This window comes from Danio rerio, chromosome 25, assembly GCF_049306965.1.
Source record: "Danio rerio strain Tuebingen ecotype United States chromosome 25, GRCz12tu, whole genome shotgun sequence".
Lineage (NCBI taxonomy): Eukaryota > Metazoa > Chordata > Actinopteri > Cypriniformes > Danionidae > Danio > Danio rerio.
In genome coordinates, this window is record NC_133200.1 from 23,813,189 (window position 1) to 23,837,860 (window position 24,672).

Genomic DNA, 24,672 nt, shown 5'->3' on the forward strand with positions numbered 1-24,672 from the left:
GGGTCGCCACAGCGGAATGAACCGCCAGCATATCCAGCATATGTTTTACGCAGCTGATGCCCTTCCAGCTGCAACCCATCACTGGAAATACTTAATTACTTAAATACTTAAATAATACATAGTACATAAAATATTGAAATGCTTAAGTAATAAATTATTATTCAAATATTTAAATACTTAGGTAAAGATATAAATACTTTAATTCCTTAAATAAATACTTAAATAATAAGTACTTAAATACTTACTGAAATGTTTAAACACCCAAGTCAATACATAGACACTTACTTAATTATAATATATACTTAATTAATACTCAAATATCAAATACTTACATATTGAATACTTAAATATTTAAATGCATAGTTAATTAACACTTAAAGACGTAAATAATAAATACTTAAAATAATTAAATATTTATATATTTAAAAAAATGTATAATGCAATAAATGTAAAATTTAGTTTGACCTTTTGAAGATTTAACTTATCCTCAGAGAACATTTACCTTTTGATGCTCTACTTTATAGCTTATTAAAGAAAAGGACCAGTTAATCAGCAGACTGCATGAAAATAAATCTTTTGGTAATGGAATAAGCTTACTGTGAAGATAACAAAAAAAATATTTGTTTCCTATTACATCAAGCGGTACACTGTACGACTGGCAGACAGGATATTGTCCACTTCCTTCCTCATTTCCATTGACTGATAACAAGATGAGCCTAATGTAATTTCATTTATGCAAAGAGCCATAGATAGTGGAGCTTTAGAGTGTGAATCATGAGCTTATCCCTTTCAGATCATGATTGTTTACATGCAATAATATAATGGAATGTCATTTGAAATTGTCTTGTAGAGACTCCTTTCTGTCAGAATTATGTTGTCTATTTAGGAAAGGCATTTAATAAAGGGAAATATCCCTTAGTTTTATGTATATACACGGTGATTTCAAGAAGCTTTGAAAATCTGCATTTAATCAATGTGAAGAGTACTTAAAGTTTTTAAAAACTTCAGAGCTTCCTTAAATCGACAACAGAAAGTGCTTAGCTCTCCTTTTATTTTTTACAGAGTTCTCGATTTTCAAAGTTGCAGTATTTTTATTATTTATTATTTTATTATTATTATTATTATTATTATTATTATTATTATTATTATGTTTTTTGCGACAACCTAATTGTTTAATGTTTTTTCCACTTAAATTGGCAAAAGATACTGTGTATTTGACTCCACTACTCACAATTTAACTATTCTTTTTTTTAACATAATTGAAAAATATTAAAATATTTACAATAATATTTATTTAAAGGGCAACTATGATGCTGTAATTAGAAAGAACTGTGCTGTGAGTGATAGAAACCCAAAAAGAAAACCCAGTTTTTTTTTTTATTTCCTGACATTAAAATAGGACCCAAATCCCAGTGATTTTGAGGCCTATTGCAACAAGATGTAGGAGTGTGATTTTCTCCCAGCTACCAAATTGATTGACAGGTGCCATCTCTCCATAATACATGTTCACAGAACATTTTTTGCAAAGAAACTGTGATGAAAGCATATGTTACAACTCTCTGTGATCAGCTGCACCTCAATAGTTCATTTCATAAGTTTAAAACGTTTTTAAAACAGAGCATGTTTGTAATAAGGACAGTAAAATCGCTATGTAATTCTTAACTGCTATAATCACTACAGCCACATGATGTCCATAAACGCACATGTGTGTTTTTGTGTGTGTACTGCAAACAACATTTGTGTGTGGCTCATCATTTAAGAATGGCTTGAATAAACTACACCACAAAAACATGGAATAAACTTGGTATTTTCGGTTAATGGGCTGTATTTTAGCTTCATCCTTGTTTGTCTCTATCACTGACGGATGTTTATCTAATGTAAAGCAGGAGAAGCAGACAAGCATGTCAGAACAGTGGGTGGGGAGAAGCAGCTCTTTTTGATTTGAAGCCACAGGCTACAAAAACAGCTATACAATACTCAGACACTAAAATGGGCAGATTCTACATTGTATAATAAATAATCTGATGGGTGCTTTGAGCTGAAACTTTACAGACACATTCTGGAGACAACAAAGGATTATCTTACGTCTTGCAAAAGGGGTAAAATAGGTACCCTTTAAATTGAATGTTTTCATTATTGTTAAATACATTTATGAATTTAATTTATTTAGTATATTTTTGGTGATTAAGGAGTTTTTCTTTTTAAAAGCATCTACAAAATGTGTATTTGGTATCGGTTAAATAGAGCATGTCTCATTTTGATGTCTGCGTCAAATTACTCTACATAATTTTATTATATACAATACCTAAAAAAGTACATTTTGTAAATGTGTTGTAAATCATAGATGTGTGTGCATTTTATTTTCTTTAAAAAAAAAGTAGTTATGAACAAAATCAGAATGTTAAACTTTGACTTTTAAACATTCGAAAGAATATGAATGTTTATTTCTTGTTGTCGCGCAGTTCCAGCACATCAAAACCCAAACTGTTTGATAGGCTCAGAGATGCTGTGAAGTCTTACATCTACACACCTGAGGATGGTAAATATTGCATTTTGAATGTTTCTGACAAGACTATTAATAAAAAAATCAATAATAAATTGTTCATAAGATTGGGATACTTTTAAGTACTTTACGAATTTGTTGTAATATTTCCTGATTTTATTTTGTTTATTATTTTGGGGTTCCAAATCATGTTTTCTGTTGTTTGAGTAAAACTTAAAAGTCAAAAGACAAGAAAAGCTCTTGCTAAATAAATGATCAATGTTTACACACTCAGACATTTGGATTTGTTTGTCTTGTTTCTAGGGTTAGGGTTAATTATCCCTAGAACAAAAATTATTGTATCATCTGTAAATAAAATAAGCTTAAACAAATCTGATATCTTTACACATATCATTAATGTAAATTATAAACAATATCAGACCTAAAACTGATGCCACAATATATAGATAAGATAAGATAAGATAAGATAAGATAAGATAAGATAAGATAAGATAAGATAAGATAAGATAAGATAAGATAAGATAAGATGTAGTCAAAAATAAAGAATTGGATTTTCTTCCATATGCAGCCCCATCTGTGATTTCATGATTTTTTAAAAGATGTTATATTCTTTATGTTGTAGCCTATTCATTTGTTTACTCATTAGTGTTTATTCATTTGATATAAAACTGCCATTGTGTAGTTAAATCATAATATTAATAAAAAAGTCAATTTCAAGCTGTAAATTTTGATTCTTATTGCATATGTTATTGTTTCACTGTAAAAAAAAAAAATCTGTAAATTTGCAGTTTTCCATATTCTGAGATTTGTGTTTTTATTTTCCCTGTTTATTTATGCTTTTGAATTTCATTATGGGATCTTAATCTTTCTTCCAACAATGTTTAACCTTAAAAAGTGACATTTATTACATTTTTAACAGTTTAAAGTGATATATTGTCTGGGTTGGTGTTGTATATTACGGGACAAAACTAAAATGTCAATAAAAGTCACTGTAGAGGTGAATTTTCAGCATCAAAAGTTGACAGAGCTGAGATCAAGGTCCCATAATGCAAAAGAAAAAAAAACACCTGTGAATCACGAAATTCAGAAACTGTTAATTAACTGATATATTTTTTAAAGTGCATGTGTACAACGTTACAGTTTTTTTGTGCCTTGCTGATCAAATAAATGCAGTTTTGCTGATCATAATCCTTACTTACCATCTCTAGATTTATGAACAGTAGCGTACAGGAAGTATTGATTCGTTGTTCTTCGTTTGTTCTTTTTCATCAGTTTTTAGGTTCCCTTTGAAACTAGCGATCTCCGTGGTTGTGGCATTCATAGCTCTTTATCAGGTAAATCTTTTAAGAAACAAGCCCATTTTCAGGTATTCAGATCTATTTAATAACAAATTTGGTATGTATCTTTGAATCAATTAGATGGCACTTTTACTGATCTCTGGAGTGCTGCCCACACTGCACATCGTCCGCAGAGGAGTTGATGAAAACATTGCCTTCCTGTTGGCTGGTTTTAATATCATCCTTTCAAATGACCGTCAGGAGGTGGTCAGAATCGTTGTGTACTATTTGTGGTGTGTGGAAAGTAAGTTGGTTGTCTTTTTACTACTTTTTATGCTTTAGTCCAAACTGTATCCCTGTTTCTAAGTTTAAATACCTCTCATACTCTTTTTAAGGAACACACCACTATAAAAAATAGGCAAATTTTACAACTCTCCAGAAGTAAAAGAGTTAAGCTTTATAGTTTTTTTACTTCACTTTTAGCTTAGCTTAGCATAAGTTATTAAAACGGATTAGACCATTAGCATAATTAGCAAATATAAAAAAAAAGAGGTTTGATCATTTATCTATTAAAAGCTTAATTCTTCTTTAGTTACAATGTGTACTAAGACTGACTGCAAAGGAAAAGTTGCTCTTCCAGCGTAATAATCAGGGCCGGTTTTTCAAAAGGTTTTATCCGGATAAAAATTTATCCAGATTTAGTAATCCTTGTTTTGCGATCCGTGATCACGTAATCCAGCTTAGTTTTTGAGCCAGTTTTTCAAAGCAACATGGGATTGGATCAATCTGATCCAGATAGGAACTTTTCAGGATCACTTAATCTAGATAACCACTGCTTAAACAAGACAGAAAATCACAATGTAGACCTATAGATATGTAAAGAGCAACAAGTAGAATAGCCAGTGTGGGGTCAAAATAATTTATCTTGATTCAAAATGAAAACACACACATTTAAAAAAAATAATAAACACAAGAAAAACCCCACCCCATCCTCTTCCAGCAGTCTGCTCATCTGAAGCCTACAACAGAAACATTGTTTTACATTTCAAAAATCAGTGATACAATTCAAAATCAATTATTTGCCTTTTTTGGTTATTCTGTAATCATTGCATGCATCACTAATAAATATTCTAAAAACAAAAATATTTTTCTTTTTGATGAATATATATATATATATATATATATATATATATATATATATATATATATATATATATATATATATATATATATATATATATATATATATATTATATCAATTAGTGACAGAATTAAATGTATTGTTTTTGTTCAATTTTGACAGCTGTTTGGGGGATTATTTTATGAAGCCAAACTCTTTTTACTTTGCTGTAGGCCTATACAGAAAGGCCGAATACGTTAAAGCCTACCTAGTCACTGTAGCCTGACGGATGAACAAATACAATTAAAACCTTATGAATAAATAGGATATCTTGTAAGATACAGCATGATCCATAATACCTATAGTATTATTTGATACATTTTTAAAGTTTTCATTACATTTTGGGCATGAAATCCGCACTGAATCCACCCTTCTGATGGGATCAGTTTAATACAGATTTTTTTGGATCAAGGTGATCTAAATCCTACAAAAAAAGGTCTGAAAAACCCAAGCTAAAGGTTTGATCCGGATCAAAACCAAGATCTAGTATCTACGTGATCTAATCCACTTTTGTAATCAGTTTTTTCTTTTGAAAAATAAATTTTCAAGATTTGATCCAATCCGTTATCCAAAATCCTAGAGGATTGCTTTGGAAAAACCGGGTCCAGGTAACTTTGCTGTTGTACCATAGCTTCAGCAGGTGCAATGATATTACACATATTCTAATTGGTGGTGCAATTGTAGGGTTTGTTTCTGGGCACTATTTTCAGGCGCTGTGTATTGTCATTGGGCCTTTCATTTTTGGGTAAATTATTTCTTTAATTAATTTAGTAGATATAAGAAAACCACAATTATGTAGTCATTTGAATCATTGCTGTTGGCTAGAACAGGTTTATTGTTGAACTTTGACAAGCTAATATATGCAATGCACCCATGTAAATGCAAATACACAGAAGTAAGGCTAGCATTGATCTGGACCGGTGATTGCATGCTTCAGTGTTTTAATCACATACAACGTCTTTCAGTCAGTTTTAAATCAGCAGATGAATAATGGAGTCAGCAAGGGCGACTACTGAACTATAGCCGAACTTGTCTTACAATCAGTCATCGGGAAAAAGTGCTGAGATTGTGAGTGAATGTTTGTGTATCTGACATTGACCTTTTTCCGGCTCATGTGATTTTGTGTTTATTTCAGTTTGCTATGTGTCAGCGGTGACCCTGTCCTGCCTGGTCAATCTGCTCATGCTCATGAGGTCCATGGTCCTGCACAGGTTAGACTGTAATTATTGGTACAAACCTGCTGAAACTACACTTGTCACATGCACAGTTGCATTTACATGTTAAATATTGCAAATGATGATACATAACTAAAATTAAATCTGTAGAATTAATACAAGTACATTACCTGACAAAAGTCTTTTTGTCAATCCAAGTTGTAACGCCCCATTCACACGGGGCTACAGCGCCAACTCTTGACTAAAGGCGTGTCTGAAGTTGGGGTTGAAGCGATCATCATAGCAGTGTCAGCCAATGAAATTCAGTCTGCAATAGGCCACTGTCTAGCTGGTGTTTTTGCATACAGCGATCTGATTGGCTGACGCTTCCTTCCGTGCTTGAAAAGTTGAGCTAGTCCCAACTTCTGCAGCGAGCAACGCCTCTGAAGCTGCGCTGATGGATCCACAATGCAGTTCAGCAAAGCCGAAATTTGGAATTTGTTCCAAATTATAAAAAAATTAATAAATATAAATTAAAAAGACTTTATTATCTTACTACTTTAGCTTTTGTTCAAAATTATAAACGATAATTAATAAAGCTAAAGTAGAAATATAATTGAAGTCTTTTTAATTTATATTTATTAATTATTTCATAATTTCAAACAAAAGCTTTAGTAGAGTTATTAAAAAGGTCTTTTAATTTAAATGTATAAATTGTTTCCTTTAGTGTAATATTCTAATAAATATTTCTCATTTTTAGTTAGTTTCATTAATGTATAATAAACATACGCACACCATTTTAGACCGAGAAGAATAAAATAAAAAAACTGTAAAGAATAAAAGCTTCTCAATAAAATAACTCAATTTGTGAAATATTAAATCTTTGATTTTCAAAATGTATACACGCATCTTTGCATTTTCATTACATTTTTTTTTTTCAAAATTCCGAAATGCGCATACAAATAGATGGAAACATATCTAGCTAGTGTCTGATTGCATTAACTCTTCCTTTTCTTTACTATTAAATGTTTGTAAATTAATTAATTGATTATTTTATTTTAATATTTAAAAAAATCATATATTTTTTTATTTTTATGTTTTTTATTTATTTAGTTTTCTTTAATTTATTGGAATTGCGTTAAAAGCAACAAGTTGACTTTACAAAAATAATTTAAGTAAACCCATTGTAACTTTGAACTGTTAAGTTGACTTTATTTTTATAGTTATGCAAATTGTGCTCACTTTTTTGAAACGAACGTAAACTAGTCACTTTTTTCCAATACATCTTTATTTTACAAATATAATTATTTTATTTTTATATATATATATATATATATATATATATATATATATATATATATATATATATATATATATATATATATATATATATATAAAATTATATATTATTATTATTTATTTTTCAGCTTTTTTGTGTCTAGCAAAATGACATACAGTCAAATGAATCTGCTCCTCCAGACTCCAGTGTGACGGCTATACTTGTACATTTTATAGACTTAATGAAGCACCTAATATGTAATGTTGTGATAATTACAGCAATTATTTGAAAAAAATCATGTTGCAATTGTCTGAGACTATAAAAAAGCATTAGTTGACTTTAAAAAAGTGAGTACAACTAGCATAATTATAAAAATTGAGCCAACCTAACAGTTCCAAGTTACAATGTGTTTATTTTTGTGAGGTCAACTAACTGCTTTTAAGGCAATTGGTTTACTCGCTTTAATTAACATATTTGTATAATTAGTATACACTGTGAAAAAAAATGCTGGGTCAATTTGTGTTGGGACAACATAAAAAAAATTAAGTTACGTATTGTTTTTACAAATTTAAACAAATTGAACATAAAAATGGCTGCATGGTGGTGCAGTGGGTAGCATTTTCGCCTCACAGCAAGAAGTTCGCTGGCTCGAGCCTTGGCTGGGTCAGTTGGCACTTCTGTGTTGAGTTTGCATGTTCTCCCTGTGTTCGCGTGGGTTTCCTCCGGGTACTGCGGTTTCTCCCAAAAGTTCAAAAACATGCATTACAGGTGAATTGGGAAGGCTAAATTGTCCATAGTCCATGATTGTGTATGGATGTTTCCCAGAGATGGGTTGCAACTGAAAGAACATTTGCTGCATAAAACATATGCTGGATAAGTATAGAAAATAAGTATAAAGAAAATGAATGAATGAATGAATGAATGAATGAATGAATGAATGAACATAAAACAATCGTCTCAAAAAAGCCTTGACAGTTGTGTTCTATCTGCTCATTTTAAATAAGTGATTTAACCTTATTTTGGTTTTTATTTATTGTGAGTTAAAAAACAAAAATCATTTTATTAACACATTTCCTCCTTTTCATTGGTCATCATTTCTCTCACAGTAGCACAGCATTCAGACACAAGTGTATTACACATTATTACACAATTAATCATAACTGTCTGCTCCTATTACGAATAAGACCTGCAGGTGAAACAGGAAAATACGTTTACCAGGCTAATGAGACTGAGGTGATTACAGTCAGGAACGCCAGATTAAAAATAATAATCACTTTTCAAATAGAGTTTTATTAGCATTTTGTCATGCAGCTCCATCTCAGTCCCTCTTAATAAAAAGATATGCCTTCATTACAGTATTATTACAGTTTGTGCAGATGCTGTTAATAGACTGAACAGCATTTAATGTACACTCACTGGCCACTTTATTAGGTACATCTTACTAGTACCGAGTTGGACCCCTTTTGCTTTAGAACTGCCTTAATCCTTCGTGGCATAGATTCAACAAGCTACTGGACATATTTCTTAGAGATTTTGGTTTATATTGACATGATAGCATCACGCAGTTGCTGCAGATTTGTTGGCTGCACATCGATGATGCGAAACTGTTCAACCACAATTCAAATGTGCTCTATTGGATTGGGGTCTGGTGACTGTGGAGGCCTTTTACAGTGAACTCATTGTCATGTTTAAGAAACCAGTCTGATTTGATTTACGCTTTATGACATGGCATTTTATATTTTGCAGTTTAGTTATTAATGTATACATGAACAGAAAATTCAACATAGAGAAATTTTGACCTTTAAAAATTATGATTTAGGCATTGATAAATATACGCAGGACATTTATTAAGAATGTAAATGTTGTGCTTTTAAATAAATAAATAAATACATTAATGTTTTTTTTCAAATAATAGCTGTATAATATAAGTTGTTTTTGTGCTGACTCAGGTCGAACCTGAAGGGCCTGTACAGAGGAGACAGCCTGAATGTGTTTAACTGCCACAGGAGTATCCGACCGTCCCGGCCAGCGCTCGTCTGCTGGATGGGCTTCACCAGCTACCAGGCTGCTTTTCTCTGCCTGGGTGAGACCACGTCTACTCTGAAAGTCATGCGAGACATCTTCTCTTTCTGTTCAAGATGCCACTTAGTTCCTGCTCTCTGTGCTCTAGTGTAAATAGATTTGAAGGGTAATCTGAAACATTCAGCCGCAGTTTTTTTTTTTTTGGTTTGTTTTTACATGCAGTTTGGATACTCAATATTTTTGTATTTTAACAAACAAAATTGATCTTAGTTTTCTTTATTGTTTTGTTTTAAGTACTCAAGTACATAAAAACTTTTTTTATGAGTAAATTTGGGGAGTATTGTGTTTTTAAATTTAAATTTAAATTGCTTTTAAATAAAATACATGCATATTTTAATGTAGTATCATATCATATGCTCAGCACACCCCATTTTGAAAATAAATATTTTTCTACATTTCTCAGTGAATAAAGGCAATGTTATTTGGTGCATTTAAACGAAACATATTTGTTAAACAGATATATTTATTAAAATAATATTTTAGTCACCAAATATATTTAGAAATGGAAAGATAATGCAATTAAATTCAAGCAAAATTTTGCAAAAAAAAAAGTACAACTTACCAAGTTTTAACTAAATTTTTTTTTATTATTTTCTTTTTTGCTTGTTTAGATGTTTCCTTTTTTACATTTGTATTTAATTTGAATATTTTTCTATAATATATTAATTTATCTGTACTTGATTTTGGACCGTTATTGTAAGATATTTTGTTAGATAAACTCCAGATTTGGCTTCAGTACTGACTAATTTAATGTATGTGCACAAATATAATATTGTATAGCTTCCTATTTATAATATGAATTTAAATCTTGTGTGTGTGTGTGCGTCCGTGCGTGTGTGCGTGCGTGCGTGTGTACTTACTGTACAGCATCCTATAGAAAGTAGTTATTTAAAAGATATACAGTATGGGGTGTAAACAGATAATATGAAATATTAATAATAATCTAAACATTATTCCATTTCTAAATATTATTCCTGAATTTTTAATCATTACATTTTGCTTTCTGTTTTTCTTTATTCACAAAAAAAATTTTGTAGTTCCATTATTATGGTGTATATGATAGACTTTTTTTCACAATTTTGATCTTAACAATATTTTTTAAGTCACTGATAAATATACGCAGAACGTTTATTAAGAATGAAAAGTGCTTTTTTTAATAAACAAATACATTTATGATATTTGTTTTTAGTTATGTAAATTGGCTTACATTTATTTTTTATTTAACAAAGTAATCATTTATTTTTAGTTCAGTTACTATTTGTAATGTAAGCAGACATTAAAATAAAAATAAGTCAGAACATACGGGTCAATTTTTGTATTAAAATAAATGTCAAACAGTTTCACAATTATTTGAACTATTCTTCCGTATGTGTCTTCAGTGTCTTGCTTACTTATCTGTGTGTGTGTTTGTGTTCAGGCATGGCGATTCAAACTCTGGTGTTCTTCATCTGCATTCTGTTCGCCGTCTTCCTCATCATCATCCCTATCCTATGGGGCACAAACCTCATGCTCTTCCACATCATTGGCAACTTGTGGTGAGTGACTTTAATCATCTTTTTTAAGATGTTGGTCTTGAATGATCCGCATCCCCTCTGCCCTCACCGTCGTGACCCTCTGATCCACCCATCTCCTCTAAAGCCTTCCCATCAGTCTTTTCTTATCATCATAAAGGCCAGCGGATAGACAAGTACCTCTTAGACCCTATTTATTATGGCTATATTTACAAGCTGTTATATTGGGTGTCTGTGTGGAAAGGGTCTGTGTTTCAGCTTAAATGATTAATTCACCCAAAGTGGAAATTTCTCCATAAATTGCTCACCCTTTGTATTATCAGATCACGTTCTCCATGCCAGATAAATAAGATCACGAGGATACCAGATCATGTCAGAAAACGTTTCTCTGGGTATGCAAACAACAAGCTAGCAGAGTCACCCAATGTCCAAAACTGTTAACCAGTATTCAGCTGAATTAACAATCTCCTATAGGAGTTAACTGAGAAAGCCAGAGAAGAGAAAAAGCAGGAGACGATGATAAAGTAAAGAGCAGAGTTTGTTGAATAATCTTAGTTGCGTATATTTCACTCTGACCAGAAAAAGTCCAGCGTGTCCAAGATACATCATCTAGATCAGGGCTGTCCAAACTCGGTCCTGGAGGGCCGTTGTCCTGGAGAGTTTAGTTCCAACCCTAATCAAACGCACCTGAACCAGCTAATCAAGCTCTTACTAAATATACTAGAAACTTCCTGGCAGGTGTGTTGAAGCAAGTTGGAGCTAAACTCAGCAGGATACTGGCCCTCCAGGACCGAGTTTGGACACCCCTGATCTAGAAGCACTAAGACGCTTCGTCAATAATGTATCCTGGAGTCATTGTATGTTTCGGGTCTTTCAACATCGGACACCCTCGCCTAGGTGACCCAGGTGAGGTAGATCAGACCCCAACTTGCATTCCAGTAGCCATTACCCATGGATCAACTCTCTTTATTGATAGCCATCTTGTGGCTTTCTCTTCAGCTTCACAAACTGACTTAGACGCCGTTTATACCAATAAGTTTTCGTTTTTAAAACGCATAAGTTTTGATACGGTTATGCCTTTCATCGACACTACGCGGGAAATTTCAAGTGCTGAAAACAGAGCTTTTTTTAATTTTAAAATACTGCTTCTCTGTCTGGATGGGGAAAAACAGAGACATCTGAAAACGGAGGCGTGGCTGCTGACATTCGCTTCTCTGATAAGGGCTTTTTCCTCAATATTAAGTAGCATACACAAAGTTCAGCCTTGCCTCCTCTTCTTGTAAGTTCAGACTTTACAAGTTTGACATGGAAAACAAACTCCCGAGGACACGTCAGGTAAATCTTCAAAGGGAACAGTGTACTTTATAATGTCATTCACATCACTTTGGCTACGATTAGGGTTCATACGGTCATGGAAAACCTGGAAAAGTCATGGAATTTTGACATGGCATTTTACAAGTGTTGGAAAAACTGAAAAACCCACAAAGTTTTGGAAAAGTCATGGAAATTAATTTAACAAATATCTGTATATTTGAATTAGGGCAAAAGGGAAAGATCTGACATTATGATGTTTTGTAATTCTGTGATATTGCGATGTGAATACAATTTCACTAGATGATTTCATTGTATTTATTTAGAGTTAAATGGGGGATTTTGTTGAGGAGTGAATCTCAAAATAATAAATAACAAATAAATGACAAGCATAGATAAAAAAAATATAATAAAGATAAAAGTGAATTATAGATTTCAGGTATTCACTATTCATGTGCTACATAGTCTTAATTGTATATTACTTAATCTTTATTAAAGTTGCAAAAGATTTCTTGTGGCCGGATGTTTTAAACTCTGAAATATTGAAATGTTCACACAGTCACAAGCCATAAAGGGACAGTTCACTCAAAGATTAAAATGCACTCACTATTTACTCACACTTGTAGTTCATCTTCAGAATTTTCAATACTATTGACCTTGTTCTTCAATGCGGAAGTGCAATGCTCGTTTTTGTGATTGTTTTAGAACTTCCGATTCAGTTTCTTATTAAAGAAATGACTAGGAATAATAAATGACAGAAAACGGTCAGACTACTCGCTCTACAAACAAGTGTTTGCATGACTATACAGTAGAATAATATAAGAAAATCTCAGTTTGCAATATTAAGCAGCAAAACGATCTGTTTTTAACATCTAAAAATAAATGGAAGTGAAAGAGACCGGAAGTCTTGAGCCAAAATGAATCAATAAAATTATATTCTTTTTGTGTTCATTTAAAAAGAAAACTCATAAATGTTTGACACAAGTGAAGATCTCTTTAAAAACAACGCAATCTCACGGCAATTTGTATCTTTTTGATTTAGTGGCTCATTCGTATGAATTCATATGATCAAATTCATACAATTTACTACAATTTGCTCCTTTCTCAATGACAGTTGGGTTTAGGGGCAGGGTTGGGTGTCACGCCTCCTGTTAAAAATTCTAAATTTTCCTACGACTGAGCTTATAAGAATTCATACGAATTAGCCAGAAAACTGACAAATTGTAAAATAGTTACATTATCTTATGAGATCAGGCTGTTAAAAATGCATGCAGATGATAAACATTTACTCCATTATGATATTAAACTATAATCCCTTCATTGCATATCCTGCGATGTGACTATTGCGGATGCATACATTGCGATATCGATTCTAAAACGATATATTGTGCAGCCCTAACTTGAAAATAGGTTACCGGTAGTTTTCTTTACTTCTTTTCTGTCCTTGGCCAAAAACTTGCTCTTACATTGTTAGTGCTGTGTAAGCATTTTTAAAATCAATATAAAAACCTTTAAACAAAATAGATTGCTGCTTGTTCTATGATATGCTCTAATAAATTTGAACGTCATTGTGTTTCTTATTATTTAGCATGTATATGTAGACATTACATAAAACATTACGTCATGAAAATATACTTGAGAGTTCTGGAAATGTCTTGGAAAAGAATTTTTGTTGTAAAAATGAGTATGAACCCTGTTGAAAGTAAAGTAATGGTTTGTAAATGAAAGTCACAACTATGCAAACCATTAACCTAAGTCTCTCAGTAGACTTTTTATAATGTTGATATGTATTAATTAGATTATAATCTTTACCATTTTGTCAGCAGTGCAGTGGCTGGTATTTAACTAAATGTCTGGTAATGTCCTGTCGCATCGTGCTTTATGAAGTTGTTTGTCGCTGGAATCTTGTTGGGTCACGGGTTGTTGTTGTTGACATAGTGTTACTGTATAATGTTATAGAGTATAGAGCTTTTAGAATTCTGCGTACATTCAATTCAATTCAGCTTTATTTGTATAGCGCTTTTACAATGTAAATTGTGTCAAAGCAGCTTCACATAAATGGTCATAGTAGCTGGAGCAGGGTAGTTCAGTTTTTAGTGTTTAAGTTCAGTTTAGTTTAGCTCAGTTCAGTCTGGCTTAAAGTCATTAATGAGAGTCCAAGCACTGAAGAGCAAATCCATCGAAGTGTAGCTCTACAGATCCTGAACCGTGCAAGCCAGTGGCGAAAAAAAAAAAAACTTCACCAATAGGAGAGAGAAGAAAAAAAACCTTGAGAGAAACCAGACTTTAATTGACACCATTTTAATTGTTTATTTACATGAGTCTACTAGGACAAATCAGTTGCCAGGCCTTTCATTTTTGTGTAAACTAATGCTTTATGAGGCATACTCTAGATCAGAAATGCCCAAACTAGGGCCCACAAGCAAAAGTTGGCCCCTGGTAACCTTTGAGTTGGCCCACCATCCTATCGGAGAAGAGCGGGAAAATGATGGGGATAATTTAATGATTGTCACTTTTTAATTGTCACTTTAAACATGATTGTTATTGTTTTTATAGCAATAAGTTTTCATTTAAAAAGTTATACTGCATTAGTTCATACGATTCAAAGTGATGGTTTTGTATTTATTTTTTAAATATATAAAGTAAATCAGGAAACTACTAATGGCAGCTTTACTGTAAAATAGTTTGGTAAATTTATCTTCGGCCCACGGCTCTCAGTGACATTTAGTTTTTGGCCCTTCATACAAAAATGTTTGGGCACCCCTGCACTAGATCTAATGTATTGGGAACGTCAAAGTTTGTTAAATTGGGTTAAGTGAATGCAGATTATCTTGTGTTCTTGTGTGGCACCTAAGCCGTACCATAAAATCATTGCAGGTCTGAAACAGAAATAAGCAGAATTAAAATGAAAAACTATTCTGCTATTCTGCTAATGATAGTCTTCTCCTATCTTCATAAAGGCCAACGGTTGTATTAGTACCTCTAAAGCTGCATCTCTCTGTTGCATGTTTTCTCTGCTGAAGGCCCTTCTGGTTGACTCTGGTTCTGGCTGCGCTGATTCAGCACGTGGCCTCCAGGTTTCTGTTCATCAGGAAAGATGGGGGAACCAGAGATCTGAACAACAGGTGACAATTGCTATATATTGATATATAAATAATTTATTTATCAATTTTAAATGTTAATGTTAAAAATTAAGTGTTGATGTTTATTGTGTTAAGTGTGTCATTCTTGTTGTATGCAAAGCACTGCCATGTTGAAATTAATCACTAGAATTGGGGGAGGGTGGGCTTGGTGATCACCAGAATGAGGAAGTCCCAGAGTAAAGTGAGAAAATATGATACACTGGTGTTTTGCATAATGGAAAAATTCTCTTCTAATGTCTCTTTTATTCCTGTTTATGTAAAGCACTTTGAATAGCCGCTGTGTATGAAATGTGCTATAAAAAATAAACTTGCCTTGCCTTATTTAAAATCTGTGATTGATATATTATATTGTTTATATACTAATGCATCACTAAACAGTAAAGCATGATGGGATTGATGTGCTTTTCTCCACAGAGGGAGTCTGTTTCTGCTCAGCTACATCCTCTTCCTGGTTAATGTGATGATTGGTGTGGTTCTGGGCATTTGGAGGGTCGTCATCACGGCTCTTTTCAACATTGTCCACCTAGGACGTTTGGATATAAGCCTTCTGAACCGTAACGTTGAGGCGTTTGATCCAGGTACATCTAACAAGCGCACTCTACGTACCATTGCCTAATTGACATAACAGAGCTCTTATTTCAAGTAATACATAAAAATACATGCTAATGCATATTTATATTTACATAGTGCACTTTGTGTAACATTTACATGCACAAAATAAGTAAAGAAGTATCATAAATCTATTTATTGGTAACACTTTACAATAAGGTTCATTAGTTAATGCATTTGCTAACATGAACAACACTTGTACAGCATTTATTAATCATAATTGAACATTTACTAATGCATTATTAACATTTAAGTCCATGCTTGTTAACATTAGTTAATGCACCATGAGTTAACATGAACTAACAATGAACAACTGTATTTTTATTAACTAACATTTACTAACATGAATAAATACAGTAGTAAATGTATTGTTCATTGTTTGTTCATGTTAGTAAATGCATTAACTAATGAACCTTATTGTAAAGTGTGACCAATTTATTTCTGAAAGTGGCTTTTGTGTTTACAAGCAAAGTCAAAGTAGCTTAACGTAGATGAAGAAAAGAGAATAAAAAGCCATCAAATGTTTCAAATAATTCAGATTTTTGTATGATTTATTTCAATGAAACATTGTGTATTGTCTTGTTGCTTTATATTGAAACTAAATAACAGATCATTATCTGGAAAAAGGTTTGGGTAATACATAATCAATACTTAAACACAAACAAGGTAAATATAATATAAATAAAAATTAATACATAGAATTTACCCAGCCAAAAAGGTAAAATTCTGTTTAAATTGAAATTGGATATTAATTATTCTATGTTTTCGTTTTGTAACTGCTGCCCTGAAACTTTGCTGTATTTGGTATTCCCCCCTTTTATTTTTTTTGGCTTAGTCTCTGTATTAATCAGGGGTCGCCACAGCAGAATGAACCACCAACTTATCCAGCATATCCCCTTCCAGCTGCAACCCAGCACTGGGAAACACCCATAAACTCTTGCATTCACTCCTACTACGGCCAATTTAGCTTATTCAATTCACCTATAGCATATGTCTTTGGACTGTGGGAGAAATCTGGAGCACCCAGAGGAAACTCACACTAACACGGCGAGAACATGCAAACTCCACACAGAAATGCCAACTGACCCAGCTGGGGCTTGAACCAGCAAACTTCTTGGTGTGAGGTGCCAGCGCTACCCACTGCCCCACCATGTCGCCCTGGCTAAATTTTTGTCAGTTTATTTTTTTCAAAATATTGACCATTTTTTGGGGTATTTTAGAGAACAGCAAAGACAAGCGGAGTTTTGTTTACATAGTAAACAAGTTTCATTTTCACAAATTTATGTTTTTCCGTATGAAACAAATGGAAAATTATTTTGATACTATATGGCATTCAGAAAAACAAAAAGCAATCAAAAAAGTGAAAATCTGTAATCGCTTCAATATTTTAAAATGTTTTAATTTATTCATTTATGCAGTTTATTATATTATCCAAGATGGCCCAATAGAGATAATAGTACAGAATCGTGTTTCATATTTCACCTATTTTTAATATTATGATTCAATATCTGTATAAAACCCCTCTTGTGCATTGACCTTTTTTAGCAATGCGAAAGAACAGAACTTCCAATTCAGTTGTCTATTTAAGAAATGACTAGGTAAATTAAGCATCAGAAAACAGCCAAATTTAGTTGAAGTCAGAATTATTATCCCTCCTGATTTACTAGCCACCCTGTATATTTTTCTTTTATCTTTGCCGTGATGACAGTACATACTTTTTTACTAGATATTTTAAAGATACTAGTATTAAAATGCAATTTAAAGGCTTAACTAGGTTAATTAGGCAAGTTAGGATAATTAGGCAAGTTAGGGTAATTAGGCAAGTCATTTTATAGCAGTGGTTTGTTTTGTAGACAATTGAAAAAAATAATACTAATGTTATTTAATAATATTGACCTTAAAATGTTTTTTTTTACTGCTTTTATTCTAGCCAAAATAAAACAAATAAGACTTTCTCCAGAAGAAAATATATTATAGGAAGTAATGTGAACAATTCCTTGCTCTGTTAAACCTCATTCTGTAAATATTTGAAAAAAGAAAGAAAATTCTAAGGGGATAATAATTCTGATTTCAACTGTATGTGGATGCTGCTTAGTGTGACCTCTGCTGTCCTCTGTTTAGGATACCGCTGCTACTCCCATTACCTGAAGATTGAGGTGAGTCAGTCTCACCCCGTGATGAAGGCCTTTTGTGGGCTCCTGCTGCAGAGCTCAGGTCAGGACGGTCTCTCTGCTCAGAGGATAAGGGATGCTGAGGAAGGTCTGTGCTTCTGTTTTTTCTCATTCATTTAATTCACTTTAAACTCACAGCTTTTAGATTTCGTTCTAATAACGCTTTGCGTTTAAATTGTCCAGACACATTTTTTTAAGCAAGTTTATGGAAACAGAACATTCTATAGTGGTTTTCTTATTGTTGATCTATACCTGTTGAAACTAATGGTTGTACTATGGTGATTTCCACTGTGGAACTGATACCGATAAAATTTATACTTAGAAATATAATAATATTAATAATATTCAGAAAAAAACAGAATAAAATGTATATTAAAAAAATTAAACTTGTACTAGAATAACTAAAACTATAGTAAACTAAGTATTCATTCATTCATTTTCTTGTCTGCTTAGTCCCTTTATTAATCTGGGGTCGCCACAGCGGAATGAACCCCTAACTTATCCAGCAAGTTTTTACGCAGCGGATGCCCTTCCAGCTGCAACCCATCTCTGGGAAACATCCACACACACGCACACACACACACACACTCATACACTACGGACAATTTAGCTTACCCAATTCACCTGTACCACATGTTTTTGAACTGTGGGGGAAACCGGAGCACCTGGGGGAAACCGGAGCACCTGGAGGAAAGCCACGCGAACGCAGGGAGAACATGCAAACTCCACTGGAAACACCAACTGGGCCAAGGTTCGAACCAGCAATCTTCTTGCTGTGAGGCGACAGCACTACCTACTGCGCCACTGCGTTGCCTGTAAACTAATTATTTGCTTATTTAAAAAACTGATAATACATTATATTGTCTATTGGAAGGAATGTGTTAATAGAGCCACTATTTAAGTACAGGGTAGCGCTCCTTTGAAATGAATGTGGGACCAAGGTGTAGTGGAGGACTGGCCATCCAGAGCCATAGATATGTAAACATTTATACATATATATGTGATCGGGAGTTTTCCCAGTGGTCAGTATGCATATATTTTATTTAAATTAGGAATATAACAATTTTACATCACTTTTTTACATTGATGGATAATGGATTGTATTGGCATTACCGATAAAGAGCATGAGTTTGTGTGCATAGAAATGTATTACCCTCCCTCCTTGTTAAATCTAATCCATGTCCTGAAACACACCCCCTGTCCCGCTTGCACTTCTATTTCTATCAGCAGAGGGAGTGATTTGTTTGTAACCGAATCTCCGTTATAAACGATTTGTGTGAACCATCGATATCTCTACGTCTTAATGTGCATATCCACCTTTATGATCTAAATGGTATAACATCTATAATATTCAATAACTTAAGGTGAACAGTATGCACATTGTGGCGTTTGCCATTTAAACTAAAACTGCCACTGCCATGCGGTCACCTATGAAAGTGATGTAAACTTATAATTTTCATGATAAAAAAAATAATAAAAAATGCATACTGACCACTGGGAAAACTCAACATCACAGATATATGTATAAATATATCAGTCCTCCACTACAGCTTGCGCCCACATTCATTTCAAAGGAGCGCTACCCTGTACTAAAATAGCGGCTCGATTGACGCATTCCTTCCAAAAGACATCAAAAGAGTAGGCGACATCTAATGTAAATATCTATGGCCGTACTCCACTTAGCCGTCAATAATACAAGTTTCTGGCATTTCAGTGTCTCTTGTCATGTTTCATTTACATTGTTTGCTGATTTTATTCAACAAAACTAGCATAAGCCTAGACTTTAGTGCAAGTTGTTGCTACTTTGCCCATATGGTTAGTGCAGTAAGTGACTGTATTATCATCAATAATGTTACTTCTTGAGCACAAACGTTCGTAACATATAAAAACGTAAAAAATAAAAATCTTACGCATAAATGTTCTGCATTTATGCTTTGTTTTCTTTGTTTGCTCATCACTACACCTGTACACAGCGCTAAAGTCCAGCATCTTTCTTGACTAGTGTGGTTAAATAGCATTTGTGCTGAGAGCACAGTACAAATATGGTGGGGGTGTTGATGCATGCTCAGGATACCAATGCGATATCAAGTGTATATATCTATGGCTGCAGACTCTATCTTCTCAGTACTATTAGAGTCTTTAGAGCACCAGATTAATTTCCTCTGTTTTGAATGCATTTAAGAGCAGAAAGCAGAGTGAAATGATGTTTGCTCATCTGAGTCAAGTCTCCGAGCTGCATTGATCAGGGTTTGATTTCTCCTGGGTGATTCATGACTGTATGCAGAGACGGACGGTCGGCTGGCCTTGTTTTTAGAATAATTGATTCATCATGTTGTCTTGCACACAGCAGGCGAGCGCAGCAGCGATGATTAAATTTGTCAGGATAAATTGGGCCCTGATGTGCAATAACTCGACCTGCTACTGCTCAATCACACACGTCAGGAAACACATTGTGTCAAAATTCTAAAAGGTGAAACTAGCTCATCTTCTTTCATAAAGCTGAGTGAAGAACAAATTCAGGCTTTCTGTGTGTGTGTGTCTCTGTGTGTCTGTATATCTCTGTCTGTCTGTCTGTTTGTATGTCTGTCTCTCGGTGCCTGTGTGTACAGTGCATCCTGAAAGTATTCATAGCGCTTCACTTTTTCCACTTTTTTATGTTACAGCCTTATTCCAAAATTGATTACATTTATTTCTTTCCTCAAAATTCCACACATAATAGCCTATAATGATAATGTGGAAAAAACATTTTTTGAAATTGTTGCAAATTTATAAAAAATCTAAAAGCTGAAAAATCACATGTACAGAAGTATTTGCAGCCTTTGCTCAATACTTTGTTGATGCACCTTTGGCAGCAATTACAGCCTCAAGTCTTTTTGAATATGATGCCACAAGCTTGGCACACCTGTCTTTGGAATTGTTTGCCCATTCCTCTTTGCAGTGCCTCTCAAGCTCTATCAGGTTGGAAGGGAAGTGATGATGTACAGCCATTTTCAGATCTCTACAGAGATGTTCAATAGGATTTAGATCTGGGCATTGGCTGGGCCACTCAAGGACATTCACCAAGTTGTTGTGAAGCCACTCCATTGATATTTTGGAGGTGTGCTTTGGGTCACTGCTGGAAGATGAACCGGTGCCTCAGTTTGAAGTCAAGGACTCTGTGAAGCAGGTTTTCATTCAGGATGTCTCTGTACCTTGCTGCATTCATCTTTCCCTCTATCCTGGCTAGTCTTCCAGTACCTGCTGCTGAAAAACATTGCCACAGCATGATGCTGCCACCAATGTGGTTCACGGTAGTAATGGTATTGGCCTGGTGATGAGCGGTGCCTGGTTTTCTCTGAACATAATGCCTGACATTCACTCCAAAGAGTTCAATTTTAATCTCATCAGACCAGAGAATTTTGTTTCTTATGGTCTGAGAGTCCTTCAGATGCCTTTTGGCAAATTCCACGCGGGTAGTGGCTTCCCTCTGACCACTCTACCATACAGGCCTGATTGGTGGATTGCTGCACAGATGGTTGTCCTTCTGTAAGTTTCTCCTCTCTCCACAGAAGAATGCTGAAGCTCAAACAGAGTGAACTTTGGGTTATTGATCACCTCCCTGACTAAGGCCCTTCTCCCCCGATCACTCAGCTTAGATGGCCGGCCAGCTTTAGTCCTGGTGGTTACAAACATCTTCTACTTACGGATGATGGAGGCCACTGTGCTCGTTGGAACTTTCAGAGCAGCAGAAATTTTTATGTAACCTTCCCCAGCCTTGTGCCTCGAGACAATCCTGTTTCAGAGGTCTACAGACAATTCCTTTGTCTTCATGCTTGGTTTGTGCTTTGGCATGCACTGTCAACCCTGGGACCTTATATAGACATGTGTATGCCTTTTCAAATCATGTCCAATCAAATGAATTTACCTCAGGTGAACTCCAATTAAGCCGCAGAAACATCTCAGGAATCATCAGTGGAAACAGAATGTACCCGAGCTCCACGACAAGGCTGTGTATACTTATGTGCATGTGATTTTTTTAGGTGTTTGATTTTTAATAAATTTGCAACAATTTAAAAAAAATCTTTTTTCACATTGTCATTATGGGCTATTGTGTGTAAAATTTTGTGGAAATAAACTAATTGAATCCATTTTGGAATAAGGCTGTAACATAAAAATGTGGAAAAAGTGAAGCGATATGAATAATTTCCAGATGCACTGTCTGTCTGTCTGTGTTTTTCTGTCTGTGTGTATTTCTGTCTGTCTGTCTGTGTGACGGCATCTGTGCATGTCTGTCTGTGTGTGTCTATCAATGTCTGTGTCTGTCTGTCTGTTTGTCTTACTATGACACATAAATACTGACATACACAAACACAGACAGACAGACAATCAGACAGAAACAGACAAACAGACACTGACAGACAGACAGTCACACAGACCAACAGACAAACACAAACAGTCAGACAGACAGACAGACGGACACTGACAAATGCACAAACACTGACACAGAGAGACAGACACACACTGACAGATCGACAGTTACACAGACTGACAGACAGACACACATTTTTTAGAGCAGGACACACACACATCTGCAGGCTCTTTTGCAGGATGTCAGGCAGCAGATGGCTCATATGTAATATTAACTCATCTGTCCTTTGTTGATTTGACACCTGCTGATTCTTTTTGCATATAAAACAAGGAGGAATTATAAGAGTGGTGTGTTTGTGTTCATGTATAATAACATTCGCTGCGTGTTTCAGATGTGTGTGTGTGTGTGTGTGTGTGTGTGTGTGTGTGTGTCTCATAGTGCTTACACTCTCCATATGGTGAACTGTGCTATTGTGGTATTCTGATTGTGAAGCGCTGTTATTTTAACACATCAACCCTTTTAATAACATCTCAAATAATGATCTGCTAAACAAAGAAGCTGTTTCCATAAAAAAAAAAATCTAATATATACAGTATTTCAGAAAATTTTAGAGCAGGGCTAGTCTTTTTTGCCTCCATCCATCCATGTATGTATGTGGGCATCATGGTGGCACAATAGGTAGCACAATCGCCTCACAGCAAGAAAGTCGCTGGTTTGAGCCCCCGACTGGTTTGAGACATTTATATGTGGAGTTTGCATGTTCCCCTCGTGTTGGCAGGGTTTCCTCCGGGTGCCTCCGGGTGCTCCACTTTCCCCCACAGTCCAAAGACATCCACTATAGGTGAATTGGGTAGGCTAAACTGGCCATAGTGTGTGTGTGTAAATGCAAGAGTGTATGGGATGAATATAGGCTGGATATGCTGGATAAGTTGGTGGTTCATTCCACTGTGGCGACCCCTGATAAAAGGACTAAGCCGAAAACAAAATTAATAAATGTATATATGCATGCATGTATTCATTTATTGATTTTATTTTACAGTTGACTACAAACAGATCATATTTAAACATTAAGCCAGATTTTACTATTAAGTAATTAATATTATAATATTAATATTAGAGACGATATTGTCAGCTGTTTAACTTTTTACAATTGCTAAATTTATTAAAGTGCCTTTATTTTCATACATCTACTTTTTTTTACCATGTCTAAAATAATCTTGTGCTTAATAAGGAGGGTTTAAAAAACACTATAAAAAAGATAAGTAATTTTTTTTTATCTTGCTAAACTTCATTTTTATATCATACCAACAATTCAATTATCAACTCACAAATTTAGATTTATTACTTGCAAATCTGCATTTATAATAAACTTTTTCCTCTTAGAAATCTGAGCTTGCATCTTGCAATTTTATTCATTTTTTTCTTTCTGTGAAATGCATTTATTTATTTGTTTATTTTTTGCCATCAGAAGTTTCATCTCACAAAAATTTTAATTTAGATTTTGCTATTCTGACTCCTACAATTAATATTTTTTTTATTATTTATTAAATGTCTCTAATATTTTTAAATATTGCAGTATTAGTCAAAATGTTGACAATCTTTAAATTCTGAAAACAAAATTACAGAATAGTATTAAAAAATCTATAAAAACTTGCATTTGTTTTTGAATTATTAATATTGTTATTGTTATTATTTGCTTTTATTCGTTTATGGAATTAATTTTTTCTTCTTGCAAAAAGTCTGTTTATATCCCGCTTTATATCCTAACTACTTCCTCTAGAATTGTGGGTAACACTTTATTTTGATGGTCCATTTGAGTATTAGTAGACTGCCTGCTTAATATCTGTTGATACTGACATTTAACTGACAATAAGAAACTTTGCAAGTGCATTTCAACTTACTCTAAACCTTACCCCAACCTAACAGTCTACTTATAATCTATTGAGAATTAGTTGCAATGTAACTTATATTCAACTAACGGACCATCAAAATAAAGTGTGATCGAATTGGGAGTTTACACTTTACAATTTTCATTTTTCGTTTTCTTGCAATTTTGATCTCATTATGTGGACTCACGTTCTCAATTTAGTTTTTTTTGTTTTGT

At 33.8% G+C, this 24,672-nt stretch overlaps 1 protein-coding gene across 4 annotated transcripts in view; it reads left to right on the forward strand.

Moving 5' to 3' along the window:
- The window catches only part of stra6 (signaling receptor and transporter of retinol STRA6), a 63,140-nt gene that overhangs the window by 35,220 nt on the left and 3,248 nt on the right, over positions 1-24,672 (forward strand). For all 4 annotated transcript variants that reach the window (XM_021470528.2, XM_073942312.1, XM_005170689.6 and 1 more), the window contains 9 exon segments: positions 2,463-2,539; positions 3,776-3,837; positions 3,922-4,084; positions 6,096-6,171; positions 9,343-9,476; positions 10,893-11,010; positions 15,321-15,422; positions 15,855-16,018; positions 18,171-18,308. In XM_021470528.2, the coding sequence (XP_021326203.1) occupies positions 2,463-2,539; positions 3,776-3,837; positions 3,922-4,084; positions 6,096-6,171; positions 9,343-9,476; positions 10,893-11,010; positions 15,321-15,422; positions 15,855-16,018; positions 18,171-18,308 (1,034 nt within the window).